Source organism: Peromyscus eremicus, chromosome 12, assembly GCF_949786415.1.
Source record: "Peromyscus eremicus chromosome 12, PerEre_H2_v1, whole genome shotgun sequence".
NCBI lineage: Eukaryota > Metazoa > Chordata > Mammalia > Rodentia > Cricetidae > Peromyscus > Peromyscus eremicus.
Genome location: NC_081428.1, coordinates 65066981 through 65081177, shown reverse-complemented (window position 1 = coordinate 65081177; position 14197 = coordinate 65066981). Strand labels below are relative to the sequence as shown.

Here is a 14197-nt window from a genome sequence, read left to right as displayed (position 1 = left end):
CAGACATTGTTTTCCCATCCCCATAAGTTTAGTCACAGCCCAGGTAGATCATTTCCTGGTCAGTGTCAGCTGTTGAAATGATCTCACCTTTTGATGTGAGCGGCTCAGTGGCTTGGAACTAGCAGTGGGAGAGGAGGGCTTGGCTGCCTCTGTGGTTCCCTGGTGTAATCACCTGCTTATCACCTGCTTATCACCTACTTTTCACCTGCTTCAGAGAATGGGGCATCCAGGGGAAAGCTCTTATTTAATCCCAGATGTTGTTTCCTTCCTGGCAGATGCTCCCAAATCAGCAGCTATTGAAACTTAGGCCGTCTGTATAGGATTCATTGGTGGGTTCTATACTGCTTCCCTGTGGACTGGTGTGAATGGTAAGCACATCTGAGCTGGTGTGAATGCTAATCACACCTGGGCTAGAATGGTAATCATACTTGGGCTGGTGTGAGTGGTAATCACACTTGAACTAGTTTGAATAGCAATCACACCTGAGCTGGTGTGAATGGTAATCACACCTGGGCTGGAATGGTAATCACACCTGGGCTGGTGTGAATGGTAGTCACATCTGGGCTGGTGTGACTGGTAGTCACATCTGTGCTGGTGTGAATTGTAATCACATCTGGACTACTGTGAATGGTAATCTCTCCTTCTGACTCCTCAGGAATGTTTCCTTCAAATATCTCCTGGAGTACATACCATAAAGACCTCTGTGTAGCCTGCCCTCACTGGGCAGCTTCTTGCTATGATACTTCCCACCTGAATAAGTTCCATGGCTTCTACTTTACCTACAAAATGACTGATATATGGCTTCCCTTCATGTCTTTCCTCTCTCTCATCTTTATTATGAAGAGGTGAGCAAAAACACAATGTCCTCTCAAAATCATCCAGGCTTTCCTAGAATACTTCCTATGACTCTCTTTTATTAAGTGTGGCACTCCTGACAGGAAAACAAGACTTCACAGACCTTTCAGTTCTCCTTAAAGCACCCTTCATAACCACTGCTACAGTTTTTCATGGAATCAATATGCAGCTAATGGGTAAAGAGGGGGATGTGTTCACAGTGGAAGGACCAGTAAGGATCTCTTGAAAGGATACTGTGGAGATGTCGCCCTCATCTTTCTTCATGCTCAATTGGCACTGTCACTCATTGTTCTCAAGTATTCGGGTCAGCAAACCTCCACCCAACAGGAAAACATCATTCAGCAGCCACTCACACCAGCATCCTTTTCTTCCTCTGTGTTAGACACATACAGACACCTGGGACATAAATAGGCTGATGGCTCAGGTTTAGAAGGGGAAGATCACAAAATTTCTTGGGACTAGAGATGTCTCCGTGGATAAGAGTGGTTATTGCTCTTATAGTCCTTGGGTACTGTGTTCACATACACAGCACCTCCACAACACATAGACATAATTTAATTTTTTGTTTGTTTTTGCTTTTGTGGGTTTCTTTTTGAGACAGAGTTTCTCTGTGTAGCCCTGGCTGTCTTGGAACTTGCTCTGTAGACAAGGCTGGCCTCAAACTCAGAGATCTGCCTACCCCTGCCTCTAGAGTGCTGGGATTAAAGGCATGTGCCACCACTGCCTGGCATAATTGAATTTTTTAAAGGAGTCTTTTCCTAAAAGAAGGACATTTCCAGTGGAAGGAAGTAGCACTCATAAGAGTCAGTAGATAAATATGGGATGCCAAGTTTTTAGCTTGAGAGCAATGTAGGGTAAGGGAGAGGAAGCAGCAGAAGAGTTATAACCTGAAAGCCGAGTTAGGCCAGATTGGAAGTGGGGTCCTGACTGCCAGGCTGAGAACTGTGGATGTTCATCTGCTTCCTTTAAAGTTGAGGACCACTGGACGTGACCTCTATAAAATGACCCTCATCAAGGCTCCTTATGTTTCCTAGTCCCAGTGTAAAGGTTATACTGGGAAAAGGCAATATTGTCACAGTTTTGTTATTTACATTTGTTATTTATATCTGTACACGCCATGTCTTGTTCCCAGGAGATATTTGCATGCTCGAAGATAGCCATGGCCTTCAGCCTATGGCACTGCCTCCTAGTATAGGCTCTGGAATCTCCCGGGATTCCTTCCCTTTCCAGCATCCTTCATAAATAAATCATTCAAATTGCTTAAAAATACCCTGCATCATACAATCACTATCACTGATTCAAAATTATTCAGTTAGATGAATGCTAGTAACATGTAGTAGAAAATATAAAATAGGCTTGGAATAGACACTTCAACCTAATAATCAAAATTGATATTACTTATATCATGGAGACTGGTAAATTTTATCATTGGGTAGATATAATAGATGGCTTCAATATCAGTTTTGTACTTTAAGATGCGACACAAAATTGTCAAGGTTATTAATATCCTGAGACGCCTGATATTTTTCTGTTGTTTTTTCATAACACCTCACTGTTGAACAAAGAGAAAGTGACAACACCATTCTTCTTCCTGCTCTCTGTTGAGACAGTCACCTTTCTCACTTATTAAGAGTTAGCATCAAGCCCCGGGTTCCTTGATCAAAAGTACTATATCAGTGTCACCTCTAAAGAAGGAAGTGAGCAATAGTGGACGCGAGCCACACCTCGATTCCGAGAGAACTGCACCCGAATAAAACATTAGCATTTGTTCTCACAAGTCAAAGACCGAGCAAAAAGCTAGTTTTCTGTCAATGTGAAACAGAGTTGAATAATGGAAAGTGACCTTTGGGTTTAAAAAAAAAAAAAAGTCCTTTCTTGATTTCGTACCCATTTTTCTATGGACAGGACACAAAACTACAAAGAACTAAGAATACGTTGACAAGTTCTTAAGGCAAAGACCTGATTTATCATCAGGTTATTTTACTGCAGCTCTGGAGACCCCAAGCGTCCACTCACTCCTAATGGTGCTTTAAATAAATTTATAGACAATGAAGTTTTAGTCATGATGTCATTCTCATTTTCTTATGATGTTCTCACTTGTGTGTTTCGGGGACTTCACAAACAAACTTACATACATACCAACTTACTTGTTAAGCTGACCATCAGTGTGATGGCCACGTCTTGCAAGAGATACTGGTAATTGCCAAAGATCTGTAGTTGCTGGAAAAAGCAAGAGCCAGTGTAAGTCTCGTGCCTGGTTTTGTAGCGGTTCCCCCTCACAGTACTCTTTATAAAGCACGCAGAAGGCACCTGCTATTTCTCTCTTTTTTTCAAAAAGAAAGTATGGACCGAAAACCATCAGTATCTCATTAGACTAAATGACCCCAGTAACTATTTTCTCAGTATTTAACTCATTTCTTTATCACCAGAGGCATAATCAGAACCCAGCCAGCCTCCTACTAGGCACGTTAGCCCTGGCAGGCATCATCACAGCCCGGACAGCTGAATTCTCAGCACAAGATGTGAAAGTCTGAAAGTTTCTAATGGAATTTTAAACAAAATTTAAAGTCAAGGCTCCAGTTCATTTAACCGGTGTAGGTCTCCACTCTTGAGTATGGATTGAGTGACAACATAATGAAGTTGGAGTTCACTCACATTCCCAAACTGAACAAGGCCTTTCCCTACTAAAGCAGTGGTTCTCAACTATCCTAATTCTGCGACCCTTTAATATAGTTCCTTATGTTGTGATGACCCCAACCATAAAATTACTTCAATGCTACTTCATAACTGTAATTTTGCTACTGTTAGGCATCCTAATGTAAATACCTGTGTTTTCCAGTGGTCTTAGGTAACCTCTGTGAAAGGGTGGCTGGACTCACAGAGAGGTCGCAACCTACAGGTTGAGAACCACTGCCCTAAGTAAACACACTGCAGACTTTAGTCTGCTGTCTCTCCTTCCTGAGGTCTGAGTACACAAAGAATTTAGCTTTTCAGTTCACAATTTTGGAGCTGAACTCATAAGGCCAAAAAGTCAAACCATTATTTTTAAGGAATGTCCTTGCTGGACCTTGAGCAGCCAGGCCCGTGGACCTGCTTTATAGCCAGTGACTGAGTTCTACACTGTAATCTGACTCTGATGTGTTGCAAATGTCTGCATGTGAACAGACACTGGCCTTTCTAAAGGCTCTGTACTAGCTTCCAGGTTGAGGTACTCAGAGGACACACCCATCAGGCTCCAAACAGGAGTGGACAACTGCTGAGTGGACTGATTTCAACTCCAACGCAGGCACTTCAGCTCTGTGCCCAGTTTTGTGAAAACGTAGGTACATTGTGCCTCCTGATCCCCAACTGTTCTTTATCTACCCTCCACTCTGGGTGTATATGCGTGTGCACTCATTCGTGTGTGTGTGTGTGTGTGTGTGTGTGTGTGTGTGTGTGTGTGTGTATTGAACACATTCTGTGTGCACTTGCATGTGAAGGGGTATGTGCCTGTGTACTCATGTGTGGAGGTCGGAGGTCAGGGTCAGGTATCTCCCTCTATGGCTCTCCACCTTATCTTCTTTATCTTCTTTCTTTCTTTCTTTCTTCCTTCCTTCCTTCCTTCCTTCCTTCCTTCCTTCCTTCCTTCCTTCCTTTCTTTCTTCCTTCCTTCCTTCCTCTCTCTCTCTCTCTCTCTCTCTCTCTCTCTCTCTCTCTCTCTCTTTCTTTCTTTCTTCTTTTTTGAGATGGTCACTCACTGGACCTGGAGCTCACCAGTTGGCTAAACTGCCTGGCTATTGAGTACCCAGGATCTTCCTGGGCCTGCCTTCCCTCACTGGAAGTATAAGTTATATGTTACCAAGCCCAATTATTTTAATGTGGGTGCTGGGGATCTGAACCCAGCCAGCATTCTGCTGACTGACTTATCTCCCTGGCTCCTGGTTACTTCCTCTTACCCTTGCCCCTCTGAGTGGGAAAATTACGTAGAAACAGAAACACATCAGCAGCTTCGGAGTTTTCAATAAGAACAGCGATCCTAGAACCATGGAGACCTTGAAAATAGGTCACTAGCTTTTCAGAGGTGGGAGCTTGCCAAGGGCAAAACAAAAGCTTTGCAGTTTGGATGGAGGTAAGGCTTGAGTGGGGTTTCCTGACCCCTCCCCACCTACTGGCCATTTAGCCTCCCACGTGTGTCCTTGCCAGCAGTAGTCAACAAGATACCCTAGTCCCTGGTCTCCTCATTCACCTCCTAAATATCCTCCCGAAGCAATAAAACAACTGAACTCCCCAAATGTCCTTTGAGTCTGTTGGGTCATTTTATTGTAGAGCAAACTATGCTTGAAATAATGAAGATTATTTTGAATCTATATACAGCTCCTCTATGCAGCTAACTTCTAAATAGTTATCACCATTTGTTTTTTAGAGTCCTTTGTGGTTTTAAGGAATCACCAATCTTTCACTGACAATGCATCTAACACTATTCAATTCTGAGTAGGTTCAGGAGCACAGTCCCACTGTGAGAGATTTTTCAGCATTCCCATCCTTCAAAATCAAATTCAAAAACTTCTCTTCCTTTTTATCTCTTTTGAGTCTTTAACCAAAAATATTCCACAGTTGGAGGCAGATCCATTTCCTGCCAAGTTATATTTAGGCTGCTCTCAAACTCTGTTTATACCCCAAGGAGGAGACAGGGGATTGTGGAGGTCAAGAGTCTTAGGTTATCTAGAGAAAACCAATGTTCCAGACAATAGATCCAGAGCTACTCACTTCTAGCCTCAGGTAGCGTGAAGCACACCGGTTATCAAGTTTGTAGGCCACTGTTTCTGAGAGATTCCATGTATTTATAAACATTAAATAGGGTGTAGGATCTGTATCGCAAAGCTATAAATACAATTAGAACTGAGAAGAAGTGATTTTAATTCATACCCAATAGAGAAGTGATGTTCCAATAAACTGGATGATGCCATACATGGTCAAGTATTTAAATACACCAAAAGATGAAACCAGAGCTGCTCGGCCCTCCCTGTTCAGAACAAACAAACACAAAATCTGCTTATATAGGCCACACAGTTCCCAGTCTTTATATTTCAAAGGGAGTTCATTTAAAAATTTTTTCATTCTTTGACGATTTCACATACGTATATAATGTATACAATACATTTGGTAACTCATTGCTCCACCCTTCCATATCCCCTTCCCACCCTTGCCAGGACCCTTACCCCTTGCACAAAGTCCCCATCCTACTTTTGTGTCTTTTGGTTATGATTTTTGTTTCTGCTTCGCTTTAAGCCATTCTATTATAGGTTTAACCAGAGGCACACATATGAGCATGGGTATGAAGCTAACCACTGAGGCATGAGTAACTCACCACTGATTACATCTCTGAAGACAGCCCTTGACTGGCATTAGAGCCTCACGGAGATTGCCCAGGAGAGTTCGTGACTGAATGTTTACTGGTTAGGTCTTTTGCATGCCCTGTGCAGGCAACTGCAGCTGGTACAGCCATCTCCCACTCATAACATAGACCTATTGTTGATCTCTTACATTCTTTCTGTCCCCTCTTCCGTGATGTGAGTGAGCCATTAGAGGAAGTAATACGGGTGACCCACTTAAGGCTGAGCAAGGAGTTCATGTTTAATAGCCTGTTGATATATACCCACTTAGCCATATATTCATTCTTTCAGCTTTTTTATTTTATGTTTACAGTGCTGGAAATCAAATCCAGGTCCTTCCACATGCCAGGCAAGCACTCTACCACTGAGCTATATCCTCAGGAAATTGTTTTAATCTTTTTTTGTATGTTTTCTTGAATTTTTATTTGTACTATGTGTGTGTGTGTGTGTGTGTGTGTGTGTGTGTGTGTGTGTGTGTGTGTTACATGCATGTTAATATACAGGTATATACACACATATACATGCATGTGGAGGCCAGAATAGGATGTCACATGTCTTCTATCACTCTTCACCCAGTGGCTTGAGACAGGGTCTCTCACTGAGTTGGAAGTTTGTTGTTTGGCTAAGTGGCTAGCTGGGGAGCTATTAGGGTCCAAGCTTTTAATGTCAGTGCTTGGGATTTGAACTCAGGTTCTTAAGCTTGCATACCACACGTTCTGACCCCCGAGCAGTATCTCCGAGCCCCTTGTTTTATTCATTGAACTCCTGATGTTTCTGCTTCCACCTCCTGGATGCTGGGATTACTGGCATCCACTGGTTTATGCAGTGCTTGGGAATCAAATCCAGCATCTTATCCACCACAGGCAAGCATTAACTAATGAACTGTACCCATGACCTATTTAAACCTTCATTCATCTCTTCCTTCTCTTACTCAATCCTTAATTCCCCCTTGGATTCTTGACCCACTTTTACTTAGGTCTTATGAAGTGCCAACATTACACCAAAAGTCATTGCAAAAGGGTATGAAATGAGTCAGGCTCTGTCCGTTCTGTGAAGTAAGAATATTATTGTGTATATTCTAAGCATAATGCAGCATCATGATAATCTGCCAGGTCAAGCACTGACTTGAACCTAATTTCTTCTATCTCAACATGTGCCTCCTGAAATTGAGTGATTTTAGCAGCTCTCCACACATGAAGCTAAAAGATTAGTACTCTTATGAAGTATGGATGCAACTCTAACATTTGAGTTCTGATGCTTTTGCTATCTGTGATATTCCTGGAAGTAACCAAGGTAATGTTCTGAACTGGAGAAGAGATCAAAAGATCAAGACAACTGTAGAAACTCTGGCTTGGAAAATTGCATACTCATCCTTTGTGGGGAAATGTCCTTTAGCTGAGGTTTGTTGGATGGTAGTGGATCAGAGGACAGTGTGAGAACACAGCGTGGTGGTTCTACAGCTTCCTCTTGCCAGGGCGGACATGAGCCCACATGGGTTTAGCTTTGTTTCTAGTCCCTAGTGACATGGGCACCTGCTCAGCTCAAAGATGTTATAACTCTGCAGAAACATAAACCGGCAAACCTGGAAGCGAAATTACTAACTACTTGCTTCAGGCAAGATGAGTGTTAGGTTGGGAGATGGGCCAGGGTACTTCAGGCAGATGTTTCCCACCAGGCTGTGAACAGCTAGCGTTTGTTTTCAACAAAGGATGGAGGAGAAAACAGGCTGAGAAAAGAATGCAAAGCCAGGATTGTTTTCCCAAGCCTGACATAAACATTATGATTTTATCTTTTTTTTCCCCCTGCAGTTGTATATAATTTCAAGAAAATTAAGACAGCCAGATTCAAACAAAGTACGAATCATGGTTCTGAGGGCAGGATTAAAGCTGTCTTCATGAGCTTCCAGGATCGCTGCTACTCTTAATGATTATGAATTTTAGTAGCTCATACATCTATCTGCACATCCTGCAGCCATCCATCTAACGTTCTGTTATACTGAGCTTAGAGTTAGATATAATGCTTGATTCAGAATTGAAAACAGATAGCAGCTTTTCCCTCAAGGACTTGAACTATAACAACCCATGGCTCACACTCTAAAGAACGACAAGAGGCCTGTGGACCTAGATCTATTCATGTACGACTTATACCTCATCGCCCTCTGGAATTCTTTCTCGGGAATAAACATGTGTGGAGAATACCAAAGGATAAAATGAGCCTAAAAGAGCCGAACACTGAACTGTATCTAATTTTCTGAGGCTATGAAATATAGAAAGAAAGAAAGTCTACCCTGAAGTCTTAACAATAAGCCATCTGCCCCTAACAAATTTTATATCATTACTTGTATTCTAAACCAACATACTTCATTCTAAATACATTCTAGATGCATAATACATTGGGTCACAATCATGTTTTGGGGGAACAGGGGGTGGTGGTCCTCAAGGGTACAGAAGAACACAGGTGTAGATACCCAGGGACGAAGGACATGTGACCCACTTGGCTGATGTGCAGGAAGGACAGGGTATTTCAGGCTTGATGACCTCCTACCAGTCACCTTGTTCTCAAAGGCACCAAGAAACATGGTGGTGAACGTTTCAGTGTAAGCTGAGTGACGACTTCCAGCCCACTGGCCATGGAGATGCCCTGTTACCCCCAGGTATTCCAGGAACAGCAGGGGAAAGATACATGAACAAAATATAAAACAGGATGCTTTCTTCTTCATTATACTTAAAATGTACGTAGAAATGAGATCAGAAATGGGTGCAGTAAAGGAAAGCAAACACGTGTCCTCCCTTCCCCTTCTCTAACAACATCCTGGATGTTTTTGAATTTTTATTTTAGAGTTATACAATAGTATTGGGGAAAGCTATCTAATAATGTATTCTCATCCTGTTTTCTCATCCACCCCCAACTCCTGGTAAAACATCAGAGAAGGCTTCCAGTATAGAGAAGTAAAAGAAAGAGAAGACACACAATCAGATTTTAAATGTCAAAGTGAGCTTTTAGCAATCTACCTGACACACCCATCTATTTCTTAAAACTCATTGAAAGTCAATTTTTTGTGGCCCTGTTGGTGTTTTCAAGCAACAGGTATCATTCCATGGTCAATGGCCGGCAGCACTAGACCCACACCTGCCCTGGCCTTTATGACTTGAAGCTAGTCTCCAATTCTATTTCGAGAGTCAGACAATGAGCCATGGTGATGAGGGAGAGAGGGAGATGCAGCTTACCTGATGAGATGAGGCACACACTCGATATTGGCTACTTTCGAGGTGAAGGGAGATGCCACGGATGCTTCCTGTTCTGATAGCGAGATGCCTGCATGGGCCATTTTCAAAGCCTGGAATGATCCATCCAAGTCAAACCATGACTCCTCACACCGGGCTCTTACTACTCAAATAATAAAGCTATTTGTCAAATGTCAGTTCAACACCATGTGTGGTAATTGGAATTGTCATCGGCCCCCATAATCTCAGTGAGTAGCACTGTTAGGAGGTGTGGCTTTGTTGGCGTGAGTATGCCTTGCTGGAGGAAGTGTGTCACTGTGAGGGCTTTAAGGTTTCCTATGCTCAGGATACCACCCAGTGTCTCAGTCAACTTCCTGTTCCCTACAAGATGCAGGACTCTCAGCTATTCCTCCAGCACCACGTCCCGTCTACATGCCACCATGCTCCCCGCCATGATGATAATGGACTGAGCCTCTGAAACTGTAAGCAAGCTACCCCAATTAAATGTTCTCCTTTATAAAAGTTGCCATGATCGTGGCATCTCTTCACAGCAATTAAAAACCCTAACCAAGGAACTGTGCCTGTCCATAGTCACATCTCTGTTCATGCTACCCCTTCATCTATATACCCTGTCTCCCCTGGCCCATAAAGTCACCATGAAAGAGAAACTGACTATGCTATGATCCACAGTAGAAGTGTGTGTAAGTGTGTGTGTGTGTGTGTGTGTGTATGTGTATGTGTGCTTCCACACATGCACACATAATGTACCATCTGTGTGTCACACATACAGTATCAGGAAATGGAAGCACTCATTCAAAGTCTATAAAAGGAAGACAGAAGGGTTGAAGAGATGATGTCACAGTGGGTCTCAACCTTCCTAATGCTGCGACCCTTTAATACAGTTCCTCATGTAGTACTGACCCCAACCATACAATTATTTTTGTTGCCACTTCATAATTGTAATTTTCTACTATTATGAGTCATAATGTAAATATCTTATATGCAGGATATCTGATATGGACTCTTGTGTGTGATAAGGTTGTTCATCTCAAAATGGGTTGAGACCCACAGGTTGAGAAACACTGACTTAGTAGCTAATAGCGCATACTACTCTTGCAGAGAACCCAAGTTTAGTTCCTCCCACATTGGGAGGCTCACAGTTATCTGTAGTTCTGTCTCCATGGTATCTGGACCTTGCAGGTACTTGCGTTCTCTCGTTCTCTCTCTCTCTCTCTCTCTCTCTCTCTCTCTCTCTCTCTCTCTCTCTCTCACACACACACACACACACACACACACACACACACACACACACAAACACATACACACATTTGCACATAATGAAAAACAAAATAAATCTTTTAAAAAGGATGACAAAATTTGGATGACCATTGGGGACTTCCAGTATCTCAGTTCTTATTCTTAGCAGGGCCATCTTAACGGAAAAAACAGGGAAGGGGGAAGATATCTAATACCAACTTTCTCGGCTAATTGATCCAGCCAATTGGCTCACTGCTGGTAAAGAGTGTGGAGCATGCAGCATCACCACTAGATGCCCAAGTCAGGCCACATATGCCCACATGCACATGGTGGTACATGTGTTGCTTCACAGATGTGAGGGCTTTTTCTTCTCATATGAAGGCTAAAAGATGTTCAGCAAACACACAGTAGAATAGCCCACAGACAAGCCACAGAAAGCCTCTAATCTCTCAGGAATCATAGGCCTGTGAAATGAGATTTTGTATTCAAGTTGTTCTATAGTGCTTGGTTGCATGGTTTGGTATGCAGTAGATTCCAGCTCTATAAATCTTAGAACATCACCACACTCCTCTTTTCTCCCTTAGTGTTTTCTACCTCTATTATGTAATTTAAGATCATCTGCCATATGTCAGGGTTAATTTTATGCATGATTTCTCCATTAGATGATCGCCTTTTGGGGGAACAGAAATTGTCCTTTTGATATTTTTGTTTTGCTGTAAATGTCACATACTTAATAGCAATAAGTATTCGCCCTAGGTTGAATGAATGGACTAACAACTGTCTTCTCATGAAACACAGGTAGAAATTTTTATCCTAAGTCTTTAAGTATGAACACACTTTTTTTCACAAACACTGGAAAAAATATTTAAGAGGAAAGTAAAATGAATGGCCAGATCTTAAATATCTAATAAGCTTTTAGATACATACAGATATAAAGAGTATGAAGCAATTTCCTTATTCCTCTGTCTCTCTCCCTCTTCCCTCTCCTCCTCTTCTGTTTTGTCCTATTTTGATGGGTTCAGCAGCACACACACTAGGCAAGCGCTCTACTATTCTACTATAACCTCAGCCCTGTTCTTCAATTCCTGTACCACACTTACCTATTAAAGTACATATATAGTCCTCAAAGCCAACTATTATTTTACCCACATCTTCCAAAGCCAGAATATAAAACACATACTCCCCTCCTGCTGGGAATGAAGAATAACCTGAGACTCATTTAATTTTAGTTTTGCTATAGTGTGTAAAAACCATACCATTTAGGATTTCATAACAATTTGGGAGAAACTAATTTTCAAAAATTAACCTCAGAGTGGGTTGGGTGGGAATAAATGCAATTCACGTAATTAAAAACTTTATGAGTTTCAACCTTTTTCTTCTCCAAGGCATTACCAGCTGTGCACCCTGTGCAAAAGCATGCCCCCTCCCAGAGGCTTCCTTTCCTTATAAGTGACAATAAAGGCTTAAACCAGATAATCTTGTAAAGTCCACAATGGGTCTAAACTTGGGGAGTGTCAGAAGGTCACTTTATTATTCTGGGATTGTCAGAAGACAGCTGAAGCGGTGCCACCTCTTTCTGTTGCTCAGGAAAAGGTTAGCATGAGCCAGTGGCTGCTGGAGGAAGGATGAAGAGGCCCCAGGGGTTCCTTGGGGGACTCAAGAGTGATTCTGAAGTGCTGCCTGTATTAGCAGAAGTCATGGGTACTCACCCCACAGTCATTGGCTCCATCTCCACACATGCCCACGTAATAACTACAGAGGAAAAGATACAAAAATTAACAGCTCAGAAGTTCTCCTGAATAATTTCTATTATAACTAACTCCTATGCAAGGTGTGTGTGTGTGTGTGTGTGTGTGTGTGTGTGTGTGTGTGTGTGCTGAACAGATGTAGAATCAAGAAAATGACTTGGGGAATCTTGGTTCAAGACAGAAAAGGCCCAGAACTTAATTTGTCTCAATCACTGAAATGACAGTGATAACACCACGGACATCGGCCATAATAGTAATCACGCATTTGGAAAGAAAGTCAGGTTGATTATGTCCACCATTTCACGCTCAAGGACATGGAGTCATGATTATAGTGAGGTCATGATTACAGCACTTCTCACTCAGCCTAATAGGCAAAGCACAGCCTAACCTGGCCAAGTTGTTCTCACTGCTGCTGAATGTTCAGTTCCAACATTAGGAGGAAGAGTCCCTGACACATGGTTTGGCAGATACAACTAGAGAATACACGTGTTCTGGATGTGTCTCAGAGTGGCAGTGAGGTAATGTGTACCCCATGTATATCAGCTTGGTGTGTAACCAGCGTCTAAATGGAAGGACGAATTTTAAGTTGCTGCCAGGGAGAAGGGATTTCTTATGCAGAGTGCATTGGGCCTTCTATTACAAGTGAATGAATGACATATTATCAACAGTGGCTCATGGCAATGCTTTAAATGATTCAGTGGCATTTTCCAAAACCACACCATGAGTAATAAAAGTGAAGTCCTGTTAGAAGATCCCATAAGAAGTCACTCTTGGACCTTCTCTATAGTTCGAATGTGGTTCAATGTGGACCAGTTCAGCCTAATGCTGGGCTAGTGACATCACAAGCATTTGCACACCATGTCATAGTGTCGTCACTACCTGTAGTCATCTAATAGACTTCCTTCCTCAAGACTTAGAGCCCATGACGAGTGTCTGCATCACACCAGGGATCTTATATCTCCTAGTGTTTCCTGGGTTTAGAAAGAGAGCTTGATATGCATTGCTAAGGGTAGAGCTGCAAAGGGGATGATGGGTAACCAAGAAGTCAGCTCATTCTGTCCCAGTATGTCTCTTTCTATGCTAATTGTGTTTCAGGGGCACATGGCTTTCAGAGTGTCACCCAACAATGTTTCTCAGGCATTTGAAACAGGGAAAATTATTCTCTTTAGCCAATGCCATGTAACGAATGACCATGTGAATGAGCTAGCCACTTACACCTGGCCACTTACGCAGTCTGAAAGCATAGGGAAACTAATGGGAGGCATTTGAGACTTTGTTATGAAGCTCAGCCAATAAAATCTGATAGTGAGAGGCAGTCTCCTGATTCCGACGTGAGGAGGAAGCAACAATTATCTTGTTTCACTACTCCTTGTATCTTTTATGCTGTCTGAAACCTTCAGGCTAGAAACCGTAATGCTTTCAGCAAGCAATGAATAGGTAGGTCTGACCTCAGCAAGGACTTTCACATTCAGACGTGACTTGGTCATCAGTGCTCTGAGAGAGTGTTGAATCTGCCCTCTGTCTCTGCTCCCTGCCAGCTGCCGTTTCACTCAAGCTAAGAGGCTCTGAAATGACCATTTATCCCTTACTGGATCAAGCAGGTAACTTCTGGAGAGAACTCATACACTGCCACCTTTCCCATCCTGAGCTACACAAACCCTCATTATTTCTCCTCCCTGCATGTAAGCAGGCAATCTTCCTTCGAGATAGGCTGCACGGGCCACAAAGTGAGTGTTCTTTG

General features: G+C 42.5%; 1 protein-coding gene across 1 annotated transcript in view; it reads right to left on the bottom strand.

Annotated features, from left to right (window-relative positions):
* The window catches only part of Atp13a5 (ATPase 13A5), a 123994-nt gene that overhangs the window by 22897 nt on the left and 86900 nt on the right, over window positions 1-14197 (bottom strand). Inside the window, exons 22-25 of the mRNA XM_059277338.1 lie at window positions 12418-12460; window positions 9455-9564; window positions 5761-5857; window positions 3003-3075 (exon numbers count right to left, since the gene is read on the bottom strand). Of these exons, the coding sequence (XP_059133321.1) occupies window positions 3003-3075; window positions 5761-5857; window positions 9455-9564; window positions 12418-12460 (323 nt within the window). The remainder of the gene's footprint in view (window positions 1-3002; window positions 3076-5760; window positions 5858-9454; window positions 9565-12417; window positions 12461-14197) is intronic.